At 37.2% G+C, this 17,754-nt stretch overlaps 1 protein-coding gene across 7 annotated transcripts in view; it reads left to right on the top strand.

Moving 5' to 3' along the window:
* Cep128 (centrosomal protein 128) overlaps nt 1–17,754 on the top strand; it is a 418,908-nt gene that overhangs the window by 342,909 nt on the left and 58,245 nt on the right. For all 7 annotated transcript variants that reach the window (XM_047541495.1, XM_047541492.1, XM_047541498.1 and 4 more), the window contains one exon: nt 5,829–5,878. In XM_047541495.1, coding sequence (XP_047397451.1) covers nt 5,829–5,878 — 50 coding nt within the window. The remainder of the gene's footprint in view (nt 1–5,828; nt 5,879–17,754) is intronic.

Genomic DNA, 17,754 nt, shown 5'->3' with positions numbered 1-17,754 from the left:
ACATATTTGATTGTTTTTGAGATATTTGAGCTAATGTAGGGAGTCACCTTATTATACTTTTACTGTGTTTTCCTTCACTAGTGTAATGAAACAGGAAGGCCATTTGCTGGACATTGTTACGTTAAGCTGAGAAACTTTTCAACCGTTACTCATTGAAAGAGATTTTTCATTATTGCTTTATTTTGTGAGTCATTCTGCGTGTTTGGTGATGAACATGCCTTGCTAAGTCAGCTGCCTTCTCCAGTGTCTGGGTCTTGCTTTCCATCAGAGTCACATCTTTTGATGCTATTTCTGAGTTGAGGAATTTTAATGTGGACAGCTAGTAGCTGTAAGCCTTCTCACAGGCCTGCCACTGTTACATAAGTGCCTTAAGGGAGTTTTCTTTTAGACAATTAGAAAATGTATTATCATTTATGGTAGAACTTGGAATACTATATCATTTCAATACAAATCTTGAAAGGCAAAGGGGGGCAGTCATGGTTTTGCAAAAAGAAAGTACTGGATTCCAGTCCAGAGCAGAAGTCTTGTGCTTGGATTTATTCGTGTCTGTTAACTAGCTGTGCAACATTAACAAAGGCATTAGATCTCTCAAAATTAATTATCATCCATAATAAGTGAGGTAGAATTAGATCAGTGGGGTTTGTTGTTGTTGTTGTCTTGGTGCTGGGGCTTGAACCCAGGGGTGTTTAACCACTGAGCCACTCTCTATCTTCTTGCCTCAGCCTCCTGAGCCACCGGGATTACAAGCATGCGCCACCATACCCGGCTAGATCGGTGTTTTTTAATCAATATAATTTGGAGCTTTCTAGCTCTACCATGATACCACAGGCTTAGGATAAAGGGAAGTTTGGCAGGCAGACCTCAAAATCTCCATTTCTGCTCCAACTCCAGCTTCCTTTCAGCTTTTTAAATGATTTATTTATAATATTACTAGATGATATGTGTTTCACATAAAATGGAATGCTACTTAAAAAAAAATGAAAACCTGGAATTACATTACTTCTGTGTTCCCTTCTATCCTTAAAATGTCAATGGTTCTAATAACTAGATAACCCAGGAAGAAAAAGAAAAACTGACCATTTTCTTGGTCGTGTAGCTAATGTCTTGAGCATCTGGAGTGTAATTGTGGAGGCTAGTTCATCGTTTATGGCCCCTTAAGGATTTTAGTGTTCTATTTTATTTGTTTGATTTCATTATACCATGACTGCTCTCCACAAAGAGGAATGCACAGTTTAAAGAAGTAAATATTGAACTCTTTTGAGAATTTACATTATATGTTATTTTTAGTAGTAAATGTCAGGACACAGTCTAACATTGAACAGGAGCACTGAATTACTAGGTGAGGTACAAGAGCCAGAAGCTAAATGCTTTTCTCTAAACCACTATCATTAATTCAACATGTTCTCCTGCCAGTCTACTCTGTCCAGGGCTGTGGTCCTAAATGTTGCCGTATCTCAGGCCTCTGCTTTCTATAACTTTCTGCCCATTATCAGCCAGCCTGATTGTAATAGGGATGAGATATTTTACAGTAAAGGTTAAAGGGAAAAAATAGTCATTTCTAAACTTGATCTTCAACATTTCTGTGAAGGGTCAAGTTGCTAGATGGGTGTGTTATTCGGATACTCCCAGACTTGATTCACCTTTTAAATACAAATAAATAAACAAATAATATGCTTTCTTGACTATCAGAAACCAGAAACAACAAAAAAGTGTCCAACCTCCTTAGGTAGCCAGATCACTGGTTGCAAATACTGCAGAGGAAAGGGTACAAAATTGTCTTAGCCAAAAATATGGTCAGGATATATTACCCTAAGTGTGCCACAGAAATGCAAAGTGGAGCAAAACAAAACAACTAGAGTCTCAGTTCTCATCTATGATGCTCTGCTGTGTAATATGGACTCTGCCCCCCATCTCTATATGTCTTTATTAGTATCAGCTCATTTAAAATATTGGAGCCAATCCAAGGAAAATACATAGGATTACTTCCCTTTTCACCAAAAAGCTCTCTTTGTCTAATGTTGATGGAAGCATATTTAGCCACAACAATTTGCATGGCAGTTGAATTGCTGTTTGTCTTAAACAGCAAACCAGAAAATAATGAAGGAAAACAGGAACATGCCAGTGGTGAGCCAGGAAGCAGAGCAGTCCTTCAGCATTTTCCATGCTGATCTTTTGTTCTCAAGTTTGTAAGAACAAACAAAAAGATTGCTCACTATAACAAGGGGCACTAATCATGCTCAGTTGTCACAGCATTATTTCCCTTCAGCTACCCCAAGTCTCCCCTGCCTTCTGTTGGCTTGCATCTCTGCCATGGGATAGTGTTTCTCGGTGATGCCCAGAGGCCATATTTCATCAACACAGGTTAAAAGCCCTAGTCATCAAGCCAAATGCATGGACTCAAACAGTGCACCTAACAAGGGAGCCAGTTGATGTAGGTGAAGGCAATGTGGGATCTAAGTTTAGTATCAAGGTAGGGAGGCAGTAGTTAGGGAGACATGGAAGCCCTGGTTGTTGACACCAGAGAACTCCCAAAACAAGTCAGAGGAATACAAATGTGTGTGTGTGTTTTAAAATAAGTAACAGGAGGACAAGAGTATGATTAAATACTGACTGGTACAGGTGAGAACATGATATGTTAGGGGAAAAATGGAATAAAGCTCTAGATGTGGTCTTAGTACTAACTAGACCATCTCAGGTAAATCATTCACTTTTATTTATTATAGAATGAAATGTTTCAGTGTGGAACTGAAAGTTATTTCCAACACTAAATTCTCCGGATTTCTGAACAGAGATGAAAAGGTTTAACACAACCACATATCCAGAAACTTTAAAAAGAAAACTTAATTCTAATTTAAGAAAAAAAAAAAAGGAAAAAGAAGAAAATTTAAAAACGAACTGATTACAAGTCCAGTTTAGTTGTCAGTGGTGGATCTAGTCTTCAACCAACTCTTTTTTTCTTATCTCTTTCCTTCTTTGCCATCTTTTTTGTTTAACAAGTTCCTTCAACATACTGAAATATACAGTCTTGGAAGTACCAGGATAATAGATCCTCTTTCTTGCCACCCTGGATCATGACCTACTTTCGTGGCATGTCAGGTTAGTTAGGCACTTAACTGAAAGTTTCACAGGAATCACATGGAGAAGAGGAACAGAACATCCTCAAAGGGAAAGGTAGATTAAACATTTTACATCTATATTTTATCAGATGACTGAGTTGTATTTGACTCTGTAAGAGATCCAGTACCTATTATTTATCCAGTACACTCTATCTAAGATGTTTGGTATTTCTCTTCTACCTTGTCTCTGGAGGTACAAGATTCATTTTCTGTTGTAATCAATGGCCCCCATTATGCATCACTGCAGTTCCACTGCACCATTTAAACAATGCAATTTATTACCAAGAGCTCACCTCTGAGAACCTCCTCATATCCAAAAGTGCTAGAGTAAAGTGACCACATCCTCATAACAACAAAGTAGTCATCATGTAAATCACAAATATTGGGGAGAGTTGGACTAAAGACACAATTTATTGAAACCAATTGGAATAATCATCTGTTGTTTTAACCTCTCTCTTGTTCATCCTTTCTTCATCTATCAATAATACCTCAACTTTGCATTTAGAAACTATCCTTCTACTTACTCCAATCCTTTTGAAATTGTCAGTGAAAGTACTCTCTTTTTTTGCCCTACCTGAGCAATAGGCAAGAGATCTAAGCTACATTCATTAGCTATTCTTGGAATTTCATTTTGAGTGGAGGTACACAAAGATTGGAGATATTCAGAATAAAATGACCATGTGTTTATAATACCTATGTCCCGGCCCACCCAGATTTGCTGTAGTTGTTACTCTCTTCAGAATGTGAATCATCTTTTCTCATATATTTAGTAGTTACTCCTGTGATTTTTTTAATGAATCCTAAATGCTTGTTGTTCATTAGCAGCTGGTTGCTATCAGTTAGCAAGTTCCTACCAGACTATCCCCAAATTTTATTAAGCTCATGATTCAGTTGAAGTTGGCTCTGAACTTGGCTGGGGAGTTTGTCTGGCCTCAGCTGGGCTTCCATCTGAGTCATCTGTGGTCAGCTTCAGGTCAGCTGGGCAGTTCTACTTCTAGACATGTGCTATTTATCAACTGGGGTCACCTTCAGGGTGGTGTTCAGGGGAAGAGTCCTGGGTCAGACTTTTCTGGTCACCTAGCAGGTTGCTCTGGACTTGCTCCTATGGTAATGATGGAGTTTCTCTTGGAAAAGTGAAAATGCTTAAACCCTCTGGAAACCTCAACACAGATTGGCACAGAATTGCTTCTGCCATATTCTGTTCACCAGATCAAGTCAGCAGGCCAGCCCAAATGCAAGAAGTAGATTAGTAGATGTGCATGACACCCTGATGGAAGCCCTGCGACATCTCAATGCAAGTAAGTAAAGTTGCAGGAAGAGCAATGAGTGAGGACTGTTAACCAGAGTCCTACATGCCAGGTTTGCTTTTACATCTGATCCTAAAGAATCCAATATGCCAACTCCCCAAAATGTCCCTTAAACATTGTCATCCTCCTGTCATTATTGATTTAACTGAATATGGGAGTTTGGGGGAACCAATCAGTTCTTCTAAGGAATACAGAATAAAAACTACTCCTCTTCTGTAGCACATTGTGTCTTGTTGGGATTGCTTGCTTCTCCTCTGTACCCTTCTCAGCCAGACAGTCTCAAAAGACCATCACCATCAATTACCCATCTGCCAGACTTCCTGAAGTTTTTGTGTATTGCCTGTCCACTTATGACATACATCTAAGTGACTTTGCCACCCATTATATTGCCACTTCCTCCTGCATCTTGTGTAGCACTTACTGAAAACATTTGCATTTGCATTTCTGGAATACATACTGAACTTCCTTAAGTTACATTTTCCTTTTATGCTATGCAGCCTCTTGGTAAACTTATATCAATCACAGAGTAAGGCAAATGCTAATACCAATGTGCACTGCTGTAGGTGTTTCTTGCCAGTTTTCTTCCAAGTTCTGACTCAGCCCAGCCTTCTTTAGGTTTGTGAGATCTAATAAGATCATAGTACAGGGTGGTATAGCTGCAGGCAGAAAATTCTGCTTGCCAAATGTATTTTCCTTCAGAGCAAGTTCATAAATTAATGCAGGGCACTGAGACACTGCGGCTGTATGCATGCATTAATACAAGTCTCTCTTCAGTTGACTACCTTCTTTTCCAGCCACTAATTTCTCTGAGATGGTGCCAAACTCTTGGTCAGATATAGCTTCAATGCATCCCACCCTCTTGGTGTGAAATGATAATTAATATCATTTAACAGTGGAGGTGGTGCTCTGCTTCCATTAATAATACCCCATTATTCCAGGTAGTTGTAATTTAGTTATAAAAATTGACTCAGGGTGGAACTTGGCCTAGAAGCTTATTTTGAGAGCAAATGGTTTGTTTCTACTTTTTCTTTCAAATGAAAGAAAAAAAAAGCCTTCCTTTTTTTAAAGGAAACTTTTAAGTCACTTTTGAGTTGTATAAGCATTGGACCAAATGCCTAAAATATTGGGATGATTATAATTGATTTGATATCGTTCTGTGGTATTTCATAAAGTTGGGACCTCCCAGGTCTTCTCAGCTAGCTTAGGTTTGGCAGAGTCTAGAACTCTGCAGTATCTCATCAGTTGGCATCAGAGGGCATTTCTACATATTGCTTCTCACACCTCAGCATCAAATTCTCTTCCCAGGCAGCAGTTTATACAAGCTACTGACTGAATTACATTCAATAGTAAGAAGCAACCCATTTATACATTGCATTTTCATGGGTATTTTACTTTCTTATTGTAGGTCTGCTAGAAGAGACACAAAGAAAAGATGAAGAAATGGAATCTCTGCAGGTAAATAAAATTATCAAATGGGGCAAGTATCCTTAGGATAAAAACATTTGTTTTTTGCTGTGTTATCCTTTATCATTGCATTCAGACTGCTACAGCAAATGGTTGACAAATACTACATCAAAAACCTGAAGTTGGACTTTGTTCCCTTTAGTAGTCTTTGAAAGAACACTTGTAAGCTAAAGCAGAGAGCCACCTCAGCCTCTGTACTACTCTGCAAAGGAAAATATTTCTTGGTATAGTATAGTGGGACTTCAGCATTAGGAAATGAAGGTAACATCCTTTCAGTCATTTCTCCAAAAACAAAGGTGATGAATGAGGATGAATTCATAGAGCTGACATTTTCAAGTGTAAGTCAGAAGTATTCTGACTCCATTTGTGTTGCCTACCAATGACCAACTGGAAATGTTAACACATATATATATGAAGCTTAAGATTTACCTTGCATAGCCTTTCAATTTACCATGAGTTTGTGCACATTTCTTAAACTGGATTATGTTTGAAAGATTCTCCTAGAATTTTAATTGATATGTCTATGGTATGAGCAATTGAGTTAACATCTCAAAACCCTAACTCAGTTAACATCTGACAGAAGTTCTCTCTTCCCATTACAATGGACTTAGGTACAAATGGGTAACTCAACTGTCTATCTTTATTAGAGGAAACACAATCAGTTATACACACATGACAGAACCAATTCACTTAATGTCACGTTGGAGATTAAGAACAGTAAATACTTTGGACGTTTAGAGTTCTTCATGGGCCTGGAGCTATAAGGCCAGACTGGGGAGAGTGATATAATGAGCTAGCTTGAGTGCATTGGGTGAAGATGTTTGCTTCTGTTGAAAGAAGAATGGGTCAAATAAAGCTCAGAGATCATGGGAAATATTTTGTGATTGGAGAGTCTTCTGTTTGATGATGTATCCATTAAGAGAAAAATGTGTAATTGATCTGAAAATGCTGAGGTATTGTAGTTCTATGTGTACAGTAAAAATGGCATGTGTTAGTTATAGTTTTGTACAGATTAAAGTCTTAATATCTTGCACTATATTCAGATATAAAAGTAAGAACATTAGTTGACCCACTGTGTGGCTAAAAAAAAAGTGTATACTCACATTGCCAATCTCTGTGATATTAATATCAGCAATGCTTATTATTATAAAAAACAAAGCTCTATGTTCACTAAATATCTTCTAGCGAGAAGATAATAAGGTCTTTTTGGCATGTGGCTATGTTTTGTGACTGCCACTGGACCCACAGTGCCACATGTAAACATATTTATTGAGTACATATATAGCCTTTTGAAATGGCCGCACAAATAATTTTAAGATTATTTCTCTCAGAATGCAGTTGTTGGAATCAGTAATCTCATTAAATGCAATAGCCTATGTTGTTTCTCAAATGTTTATTAACTTTTGGCAGCATTTTCTACCAAAATGTCCACCCAGTGCACTAGAATGCACTGGCCAACTAGCGGTGGACATTTATAGATGTCAAATATGCAATATGGTGCCCTACAGCAGAAGAGTTGAATGTTGACCCTGTTGAGCGATGACTGATGTCTGATGACTAACATGCTATTAAGAATACAGGGAGCTGACACCTTTCAGAGCAGTGAGTTCAGAGGCACATCACAGAAAGTCTTTAATGCAAAAGTCTAGAGGAGAATCCCTGGAAAAGTATGTATATCCCTGAACTTCTATAGTCAAATTAAAATAACATAGGTGATAGTTTGGAGAAGGCTATTAAAATATGTCCTAAAATAACACAATAGTACTTTGAGGTGGGGGACAAAATAGTTTCCAAAAAAAAAAAATGTTAACAGTAAGCATTGAAGATTAACAGCTTTTGAATTTTGAGTCCTGGCTCAGCTTCTGTTTCACTGGGTAACCTTGGGTAACTCAATTAACTTTGCCGTGCCTTATATTCTCAACTGTAATATAAAATCATAAAACTGTCTTCCAAAAGTGTTTAGTGTAGATCAGATTATCCCAGAAGGGAGAGCTAAATATTTAATGCCAATTTACAATGTTAGCAAATCCTCATGTATCCAAATTGGAGTCAATTTTATTTACTCATTATCAACTTATAATTATGTATAACAGACATTCTACATTTAATGTTATTCTCCTTAGGGGTAGGGGAATTTTATTTATCCCTAAACACTCCCAAGTTTCCTGTAAATAAATGGTTCTCTATGTACTCAGAGAGTGGATATTGATTGAGCACTAATGTCATCCATGGCAGTATACTAGGTGCTAGGGCTCCAAAGGTAAGCTGTGTATACTGGATTGTTTCTGGCCCTTTATACCAGAATTAGCAGAGAAGATTATTAAATGAGTGTTTATAATAAAATATTTGAAAAATAATATTGAGAGGCAATGTCTATCATTGGTACCAGAGGAACAATCATTGTTTGTTGGAGGTAAAGGTAGGTTTGATGGACTTAAGGGCAGTAAAGTGTAATAGAAGATAGATGGGTTGAGCCAAGATGAATGACAATCCAAGGAAGCCAGTATTTAAATGATAGCTAAGAGTTATCTAGGCAAATTTGGGGTAAAAGTAAGAATAATTTTAGGCATGGAGAAGGATCTTGGAAGGACTCTGGTAAAAGAGCACACCTGCATAATTGAAGAACTAAAAGAAAATAACAGAATGAATCAAACAACATTACCCTATGTAAATTTATGATTACACAAATGGTATGCCTTTACGCCATGTACAAACAGAAACAACATGTATCCCATTTGTTTACAATAAAAATAAAAAAAATAAAAAAATAAAATGCAACTGTGCTGCAGTTAGTATGGGAACTTAAAAAAAAAAAGAACTAAAAGAAGTTCAGTATGGTGGAATGTGGCATTTGAATAAGGAGAGATCTGTAATGTAAGGTAAGGTGAGCAGAGGTCTAAAGAACTTCATAAAGGAGCTTAGGCTTTAGTATATGCAAAATCTATGAAGAGTTTCAAACATGAAAACAATATGATCAAATTTATATTCTGATAGGTAAATGATGAGAAAGTTGAAAATAATTAGAGGAAGTTAAGAATGAAATCAGGGAGACCAACTCAGCAGATACTTGTGAGAATCTCAGCAAGAGATCGTGGTGCCTGGACTGGGTGGCAGCAGACGGTGTAAAGAGGAGTGGTGGGTTCCTAATATATTTTAGGACAGAAGAAGCAGTGGAACTTTTGAGATTGAATGCAGGAAATGAAAAGGAAGAAATTAAAATGAGTCTTGGGTTTCTTAATTGGGCAATTTCTTGGATGGTCTGCTGGTCAATGAGAGGGATAAGTTGATTAATCTTGATATTTTGAAACTCTTGGGGTTCTTCTGAGTCAGGAACTCAAGAGGGGTCTAAAGAAAACAGAGTTTGATGTCATCAGATCTGGCGTCCATAGCATTTGAATGATACTTCTAGTCATAGGAGCAACGAAAACTCTCTGGGGAAGTGTGTAGGACAAGAAAAAGGGAAAGCCTGGAGCGCAACCCTAGGAAATGCCACTTCACATAACAGACCAAGGACAAGAACCCACAAAGGAGCCAAAGACATAAAGAAAGTAACAAGAGAACACAGGGTCATGAAGCTTAACAAAAGAGTATTGCAAGGGGAAAATATGCCCTAAAATGAAGATATTTTTACATCTTTGGAAACAGCTTGCTATGGATTTTGGTTTCAAACCAAAACTTTACCAGCTAACAAATTATATTTCCTGTCAAACAATGAAGCAACCCTCATATCTTTCATTTTCTGAAATCTCCACTGTGTAGCACAGTGGCTGCAATTTACTCAATACATTTCTGTGGATTGAACAAGCAGATGCCAACTTATTGGTCTCCTGTTTAGTTAGCACTTATTCCTCAATCTCCTTGAGGTCGACAATTAAAAAACAGTACCCATCTGTGTCCTAGAGTTCATTTTTTTATTTAAAATTTTTTGGGGAAACAGAGGCAGATAATGTCATTTTTGTTCTCTCTCTCTCTCTCTCTTGCTCTCCTTCCTTTCTCCTCCCTGCTCTGCTCTGCTCGCTCCCTCTTTGAATGTAGTATTGAAACAAACATCCATGAGTAATTCTGCATGAGTGATAGAAACAGTGGAAAAGGACAAGAAGGCAGGGAGGAGGGAGGAGGCTTAAGGAAGAGAATATGTTCAATCTTCCAAGGAACAGTGGAGGCAAATACATTTGACAGTGATTGTTACAATGCAGTTTGTAATTACCAGAATTCTTCATTGGAGCTTAACATTGTCTGGCTCATTTTTTGTGACATTCATTTGCAGTTACTTTGTGTGCTGCTCTTCTTAAAAACAAAGTATTGTGTCTTTGACTCTAAATGTGTGGTGCAGTATCGGAGTTCTATTTGCATATGGATTTGAGGTACACTGAAACAAACAAATCCCTTCTTTAATCCTCTTGAGATCAGCGGAAACATTTAAAATAGACACAAAAGGTAATCCATTTTTCCTCAATTTATTGAAATGTATTCAGTGACTTGACACCTTGCTTGTGATGACTGGTAGTGGTAGATGCTACTGCCGCTTTTTGTTTTCTTTTTAAAAAATATCAACCTATGTGGTTCACTTTCAGTAACTTGATTTTTCCTCATGTTGCTTTGTGAACCCCCAAATACAAAGCACACTAAAATAGTATCCTCCTTGATTTAGGAATGCTCCAAAGGTTTAACTGTGGAAGTGACCAAACAGAATATCTTAAACTCCCTTGTCCCTCCTCTTTGCTAACTTACAGTCCTGTCTTTTCTTCTTATTTGAAATGAGCTAAAATTAGATTTTAGAGCAGGGAATTTCCTTTCTTACTAGGTCATTGTAGGTTTTTCTGAAGCAGCTTCCATATCTGTAAATTGGGAACAATAATAACATTGACTTCATAGGATTATTGAGAGGATCATGATAAGAAACACGGAAACTTTGGTGCCTGGTGGGTCCTCAGTATATTTTACTTACACCTACTGTGCAATAAACACTTTATTTGCACTTCCTGTGTGCGAGATACCAAGCTGCATGCCAGGATTATAGAAGTAAAAAAGCCAGACCCAGTCTTGGCCTGCATGGAGCGCTGCCCCTGTCCCTCCCTGCCTTCTTCCCTTCCTCCATCTGCTGCACCACCCCCTGTCTTCCTCACCCCCTCCATTGGCAGCCATGAGCCTTTAATTCCTGTTTGTGGCAGATTATGCTACAAGAAGTTTTATTTCTTTGCATAGCTACTAAATATAATGAGAAAATGGAAAACACACAGTGTGGCAATAATGAGATTGATTATTGAGCTACTCATGAATATCAGTCTCATTGGTTTTAGGAGAGAAGAGAAGCACTTTAGTTGGAGGATCTATAACCTAAATGTTGTCACAAGTATTTCTACACACTTCTTTGATATCATCAGAAGTTTCATTAAAATGAGCTAAATCATTTGGTTAATTTTTTACATTGGAGTTACGCTATTTTAACAAGGAAAACATTTTTTTTTTTCTGAAACATCCCAGAAGCTGTGTCCTGAAGGATATTAAATGGCATTAGTGACATGCTGTTTTTCAGATGACCCATAATTACATGTAATTTCTCTATTAACCTTTTAAGACAGTTCTAAAAGTTTGGTTTTTACTATTTATTTTAGAACCGCTTTAGTGTTGGAGGGGAGGTGTTAGATTTTGGTGTCGTCACTTCAGTGGTACTTAAGCAAAGCATTTAGGATGAGTGAAAGGAGAAGATAATCTTTACCCAACCATTGCTTTATTTCAGTTACTTATCAAATTGCCTCTGGCAGCACAGTGTTTTAAGGAGAAAAAATGGAAATTAAATTCCTTGGGGTTTTTTTGGGGCAAACCTAATAAATATTGATCTAAGGGTATTATAATAGAGAATGCCAATGTGGAGTTGGCAGACACATTGTTATAGACAACCTGAGCAAGAAAAATCACAAAAGAGTAGAATTGACATGGGCAAATAAATCGGCCTGACTGATGCTGGCAAGATAGTACTTTAACATCTCATTGTACCAGGTAGGTGGCTCTTCCTCCTAGTAAACACCCATGGAAAACTGGGCTAGTGACAGACCAACTGGACAATTTTCATGGTTTTTTCCATCATTCATTTCTGCCAGACAGTAGAATGCCTGTAACCTGTACTTTCAAGACACACAGTAGTTTGGGAATAGACATTGAGGGTAGGAATACAGGTGGGGGGGCCAGCTCAGAGCCCCTTCTGAATTACTTTAGAAGGGGAAGTGAGGGTGAACAGATATGTCCTCCTCTCACACTGGATCTCCAGATGAATGGGAGCAATTTATTTTCCCGGAAATTCTCATTTCCTTGGGAGATACTAAAGTACACTTTTACAAGTGTCAATTTGAATAAATTGATAAATTGGCATTAACCGTTTAAGATTTTATTAAACTAGAAGGTGATGCACTATCTTGCTTATCCCTAGGATGACTCAGAGCTATAATGGAACTTCTGTAATCCTAGAAACCAAAATATAATGCATACCTACTTATGCTTCCCAAGATGCATTCCTTAGAACTTAGACAAATAGTTGTATATCTCTGTTTGTTCTGAGGTATGATTTTTTTAAAAAAATGTTCTAAGCAATGATGTTAGCAAAACTAAATATGGGTGCTTATGGGGGATGGAGGTATAAGCAACCCTTTGCTACCTTTAGGGGAAGGTGACTTTATGCCTCATTAAAGCCTCTGTTTTCTCAAAAGGTGAAGAGGCTTATCCAGCGTTAAATTTGGTATGAGATCACAACAGAGATAAAACATTAGCAGTCTGTCTTGGGGTCAAGCAGAGTCTCAGCCAATTAGATTTGCACAGTTCAATTTACTACATCAAGAGTCCTCAGGAGAACAGGGAACCAGACTCAGTAAAATGGATTCCACTTGAATTTTTAGTGATCGTTAAATTTTATCACCATGTTTTACCTGAAATTTGTAACTTAATTTTAATTCCAAATTTATGACAGAATAAAACTTGAAGATAGAATGCCTTGAAAGACGTATTCTTGTGTCTGAATATAGGGAGGTTAATTGACTAGGCTGTTTTCTTTTGAAAATTAAAGAAATATAAAAACGTGCCTGGCTCTGTTTATCCAAGGGGATGAAAAGCACAAGTCTTCAGGACTCAGCAGTCTCCTTGACTCAAGCTTCTAAAACAGCCTCTTAAAAAACAGATACCATTTGGAAACATTTTTAAAATGCCAAAGACAAAGCCTTTAAAAGCCCAAATTTTACTGTATGCAGAAAATTTACTAAAAGACTTGGAATTGAAAATGTGTTGGAATTGGATGTGTTTTAGAGATTTTATAAATTGCTCTCTCAAGGAGATTGTTTTATGCATCTTCATGCACCATCTCCTTGGTAGCTGACATCATGAAAGTCAGCCCTTAGAAAAACATCCCTCGATGAAACTGACCAAAGTCCCAGCTCTGGGCTCCATGAGCTCTGAGGTGATGTAAATAGCTTTTTATGTTTTCTTGTGAAAAAAAAAAAATTGGTACATTATGGTGTTTTGTGGTGTTAACATTGTCCAGGAATTTCTACCAATACCCAAGAGTTAGCAGTCACTTTACAATTTGGGGCGAATTCGTTTGAATTGTGGAATTTAAGTGAACACTTCAGGACGATTCTCCATAATACATTACTGCTTATGCTTCTGATACCATGTCCCTAGATAGGCCTCAAATTTTGTGTAAATAACCATGTTAATCCATTTTGTCCTCCACCTCTTGATAATAGTAACAATTGTGAAAAGCAATATCCTATGTAATGACTGTACTGTGGAGCAAATTTGGAAGCAAACACTCAGCAATAATATTTTTCTGGTGGAAACAAATTTCCATTGACTTAAAAAACAAATCTCTGAGTTTCTAAGTATTAATGGAAACAAATTGTATTTCTTACTTCTTGAACTTCCCCTGCCTCTCAATTTCTGGCTGATTTTCCAGAATATAAAGAACTGCTGCAGAGGATTTCCTCAGCCTGGGATCTTAAAAACTTGCCAATATTATGTTTAAATGTACTAACAAATACTTATTCAGCACTTGTTATCACCTGTGAAGTGTTAGTGAGTGATATTAATCACTACAGAGCAATTCTTTGAGCTGTACACTGTTCTAAGCCTTGCTCAGCCTGACATGGCAGGGATAGGACTTATATTCCAATCCCTTGGTTTCCATGCCACTGTACTAATATGACTCAAGAGCTGGAGATCATAATTTCTGCACCATTCCCTTGCCCATGCTTTATTTAGGTTCTTAGTTTTTTTTTTTTCTTTCTTCAATTTTTTTTTATCAGAATTAAGAACTTAATGTGGTAAAACAGGGACATTCTACTCCTTCAAAACAAAAGACTTAAAAAACTATGTAATTTATAGAGTACATTAAGTGAGTCAGGAGATACTGGGAAGTTAAGATCAGTGAAGCTTCTTTCTGCCTTTGTTTAACTTTAAAACTACCTTTAAACCATTAGACTCCAAGTTCACATATACAACAACTGGAACAGTGTCAGATATATATACTAGGCTATTAGCATGTGAGGAAGTTTTAATTTCTTGTGCAAGAATATGAACAATCCAGTAACCTCGAACACTGCTAGGAAGGAGAAGGGATCATTTTTCTTTTTCCATTCTGCACCTTTTCTTTTTGCTTATTCATCATGTTTTAAATAAACAGACTGAAGAAAGTTGTTATTAAAGCCCTCCTCAGGCTTCTTCAATTTCAGTTTTAAACCAAGTTCAAAATATTCTGGCAAAAATTAAAGGCAACATTAGAAGGTTTCCATAAATTTTAAATTGTGTAAAAAGTGATAAAACTAAAATGAACTGAAAAAATGACTTAAAAAGCATTTCCGTTTATATCTTAGTCTCTTTATAATAATCATTTATTAATTATTTTTAAAATGAATTCTAAAGCACCCTCCTTTTCCAGAATTCCTTACAAGTACTATTCTAGGTTTGATTTGTTAGAATTTTAGTGTTTACTGTTAAGTGTGAATTCTTATTAGCATGTTAGTAAATAACATGTACTGTCTGTTAATATTTTTGTATTTGCTCATATAAAGTGAAATAGAAAATGTTACTTACAAGAGACCATGCCTTTTACGGTATTCTGATTTTAGTTGAAGTTTCTGCAAATGAGTTGGAGGAAACAGGCCCTATGTAGGCTCATTGGCTAATATAAACCCCTGCAGTTCATATCCAAAAGAATTGGAGAGCCAGCACAATGCAGTTGCCATCTAACTACACAATGTCACAACTAATTAAGTGTAGACCTTTGCTTTTATTTACCTTTATTCTGCTGTTCCCCAGTAGTGTTGACTACTCAGCTGGCCTGATGTGAGAAAGAGTTGCAACTTCCTTCTGAAAGGCATGTTACCAGTAGCCTTGCCCAGGGATCCTGTCTGAATCCCTGCTGAATTCAGCCACCCATCTGCTTAAGAAATAGACAAAAAGGGAAAAGAAACTTTATCCATTTTGATCAAATTGGGAGGAGCAACTAGATTGCTTTTCTCCTGTCCCACACAATCAGTTACAACTTATAGAAACCAAAGTCAGGTTATATACATATTTAGATTTAGTTGGCCTGAAAGGGGTGCAAAAGGGGACACAAGACAGGAAGTGTAGATATGTAGCTTTAGTTGACCCGTGCCAGACAGGCCTGGGCAGCGAGAATCAGGCATCTACACTCCCAGCCTCCTTGGTGCCATCAAGTTCGGGTGTTGCAACCCTTTAGCTTCCTTTCTCTGCAGGAGGAAGTTTTTCCCAGTCCAGAGGAGAGGACTCCAAATTCAGTCTGTTTCAGGCATGTGGCAAAAATATGATCCCCTTTGGCTGTGTCTCCTGTGGAGATGGGCTGCATTCTCCCTTGAACTTGTATCTACTTTCCTAAATACATCTGTATCTCTGGAGAGAGATATACACGTGTATACACACACATACATTTATACACACACACATATATAATCCCTTCATATGTAGTGAAATAAATAAATTTGTACAAACAAGTTTTTATTAAAACATTAATTTTTATTGTGATATAGTATGTTTTTTACACCTGTTATCTGTTTAAAACGAGGTTCTGGAGTGCTATTTTTGCCTATATAATTTTAAGAAAGCAGTCCCAGAACAGTTTTCCAGTGCATCACTTAACCTGTACCATGCAAAAACACAAAATAGTCTTGATGGTAATAAAAGAGTATTTACTGTCTGTTTGCCCATAAAACTGCATTGTCAGCATATGGTATTTCCATTAGCTCCATTTTTTTCAGAGCTATTAAAGGGGGATCTGGACTTGGGGTACAGTCCAAACTGCACCATTTATTTAATCATGTTGTCAACTTTGGCATTAATGTTTTTGAGTCTGTTTCTCTGACTTTAGATGAATGAGATGAGTAATATCCTCCTATAGGCATTTTTTGTGAGTATTAAAAGTTGGGGTGTTTAAAGTAACCAATAAAATTTTTGGCACTTAAGCTTTGAATAAACAGTGTTGATATTTATGATATTGGTGCCTTAGAGATGTTTTCTTCAATAACCACAATGCACATCCTAGTGCTGCTTCTGTCCTTGAATCCCTGTGCTAGAACTTCAGCATTTCTACCCTTCTCTCTGTAATACTTTTCCCTAGCTCATTCAGTGGTTTGCTCATTTCTGTTCTTGAGATTTCAACTCTAAGGCTGACTCTTCATGGGAACGTAACCTTAAACTCAATCTGTTTAGAGTAAACCTCCACCCTCACCCCCAGTCATTCCCTGTGTATCTGCTTTATGTATTTCTTTGTCAGATCTTTTGGAATATAAGATCCACAAAGACAGAAAGATCTTTATCTTCCTTATGGACCTAATGTGTCATACAGTAAATATAAATGAACAGATAAATTAAGTGCATAAGTGAGTGGAAGGGAGGGAGGGAGAAAGAAAGGAAGCAAGAAGGAAGTAGGGAAAGACATCAGAAGAAAAGGAATAAGATTGATAAAGGGAATAAAGGACAAAAACAAGATAAATGGCCTAAGCCTAAGGAGTGGGTTTTTTTCTAGGCATATGTTTTTATGCACATGCAATTTAAGTTTTGTTTTGAAGTTGGGTGAAGCTTGTATGGTTCCTGATCCCTTTTTTGGACCCTGGTATGTGTGTTTCACTTCATTCTTTCTTTCCAGAAGCCTATAGCATTTTCTACAGGGTGACCTCTCCAAGGAAGGAGGAAAGGAATTCTTATAGGATACCAACACCTTAGAATAGGAGCTACCATACTTCCTGTAGAGGGCAGATGCCACATGAATTCAGTTTTACTTTCCTGATGTTCTCTTACAACAAATTACCTCTGCATTAGAGCGTGAAATCAGCCACAGACAATACTTAAGTGAATGACCAGACTGTACCAATAAAGCTTTACTTATGGACACTGAAATTTGGATTTCATACAATTTTCACATCATGAAATACTATACTTACCTTGATTTTTTTTTTTCAACTAAACGAAAATATAAAGACCATTTTAGCTCATGGTCCTATAAAAACAGGTGGCTGGCTGAATTTGGCCCACTTTGCTGACTCCTAAACTAGTTTAATGGTAATCTATTTTTAAAACGTTTGCCTTTTAAAAGAATTGGCATGGGTGAGTCCAAGAATAAATTTTTGAGTTCTTCTACGAAGAATAAATTTCTTCTGTTAGAATTTAGAATGATTTGGCAGGTGGAAGGAAAGTATAATACTAAGTAATCAGACCCTCCTGAACTCCCACACTGACACTGCACCAGAGTTCCATTGTCTGCAAGTAGAGTTGTGAGTGTCAAGTAGTTTTCATTAATGGCTTCAAGTGCCCAGGTACGTCTCTTAACAAGCTGCCATCTCATATCCTTCATTGCCTAGACTTTA

This window comes from Sciurus carolinensis, chromosome 2 (assembly GCF_902686445.1).
Source record: "Sciurus carolinensis chromosome 2, mSciCar1.2, whole genome shotgun sequence".
Lineage (NCBI taxonomy): Eukaryota > Metazoa > Chordata > Mammalia > Rodentia > Sciuridae > Sciurus > Sciurus carolinensis.
Note: the sequence above shows the minus strand (reverse complement) of the source record. Positions and strands in the feature narration are given on the sequence as shown.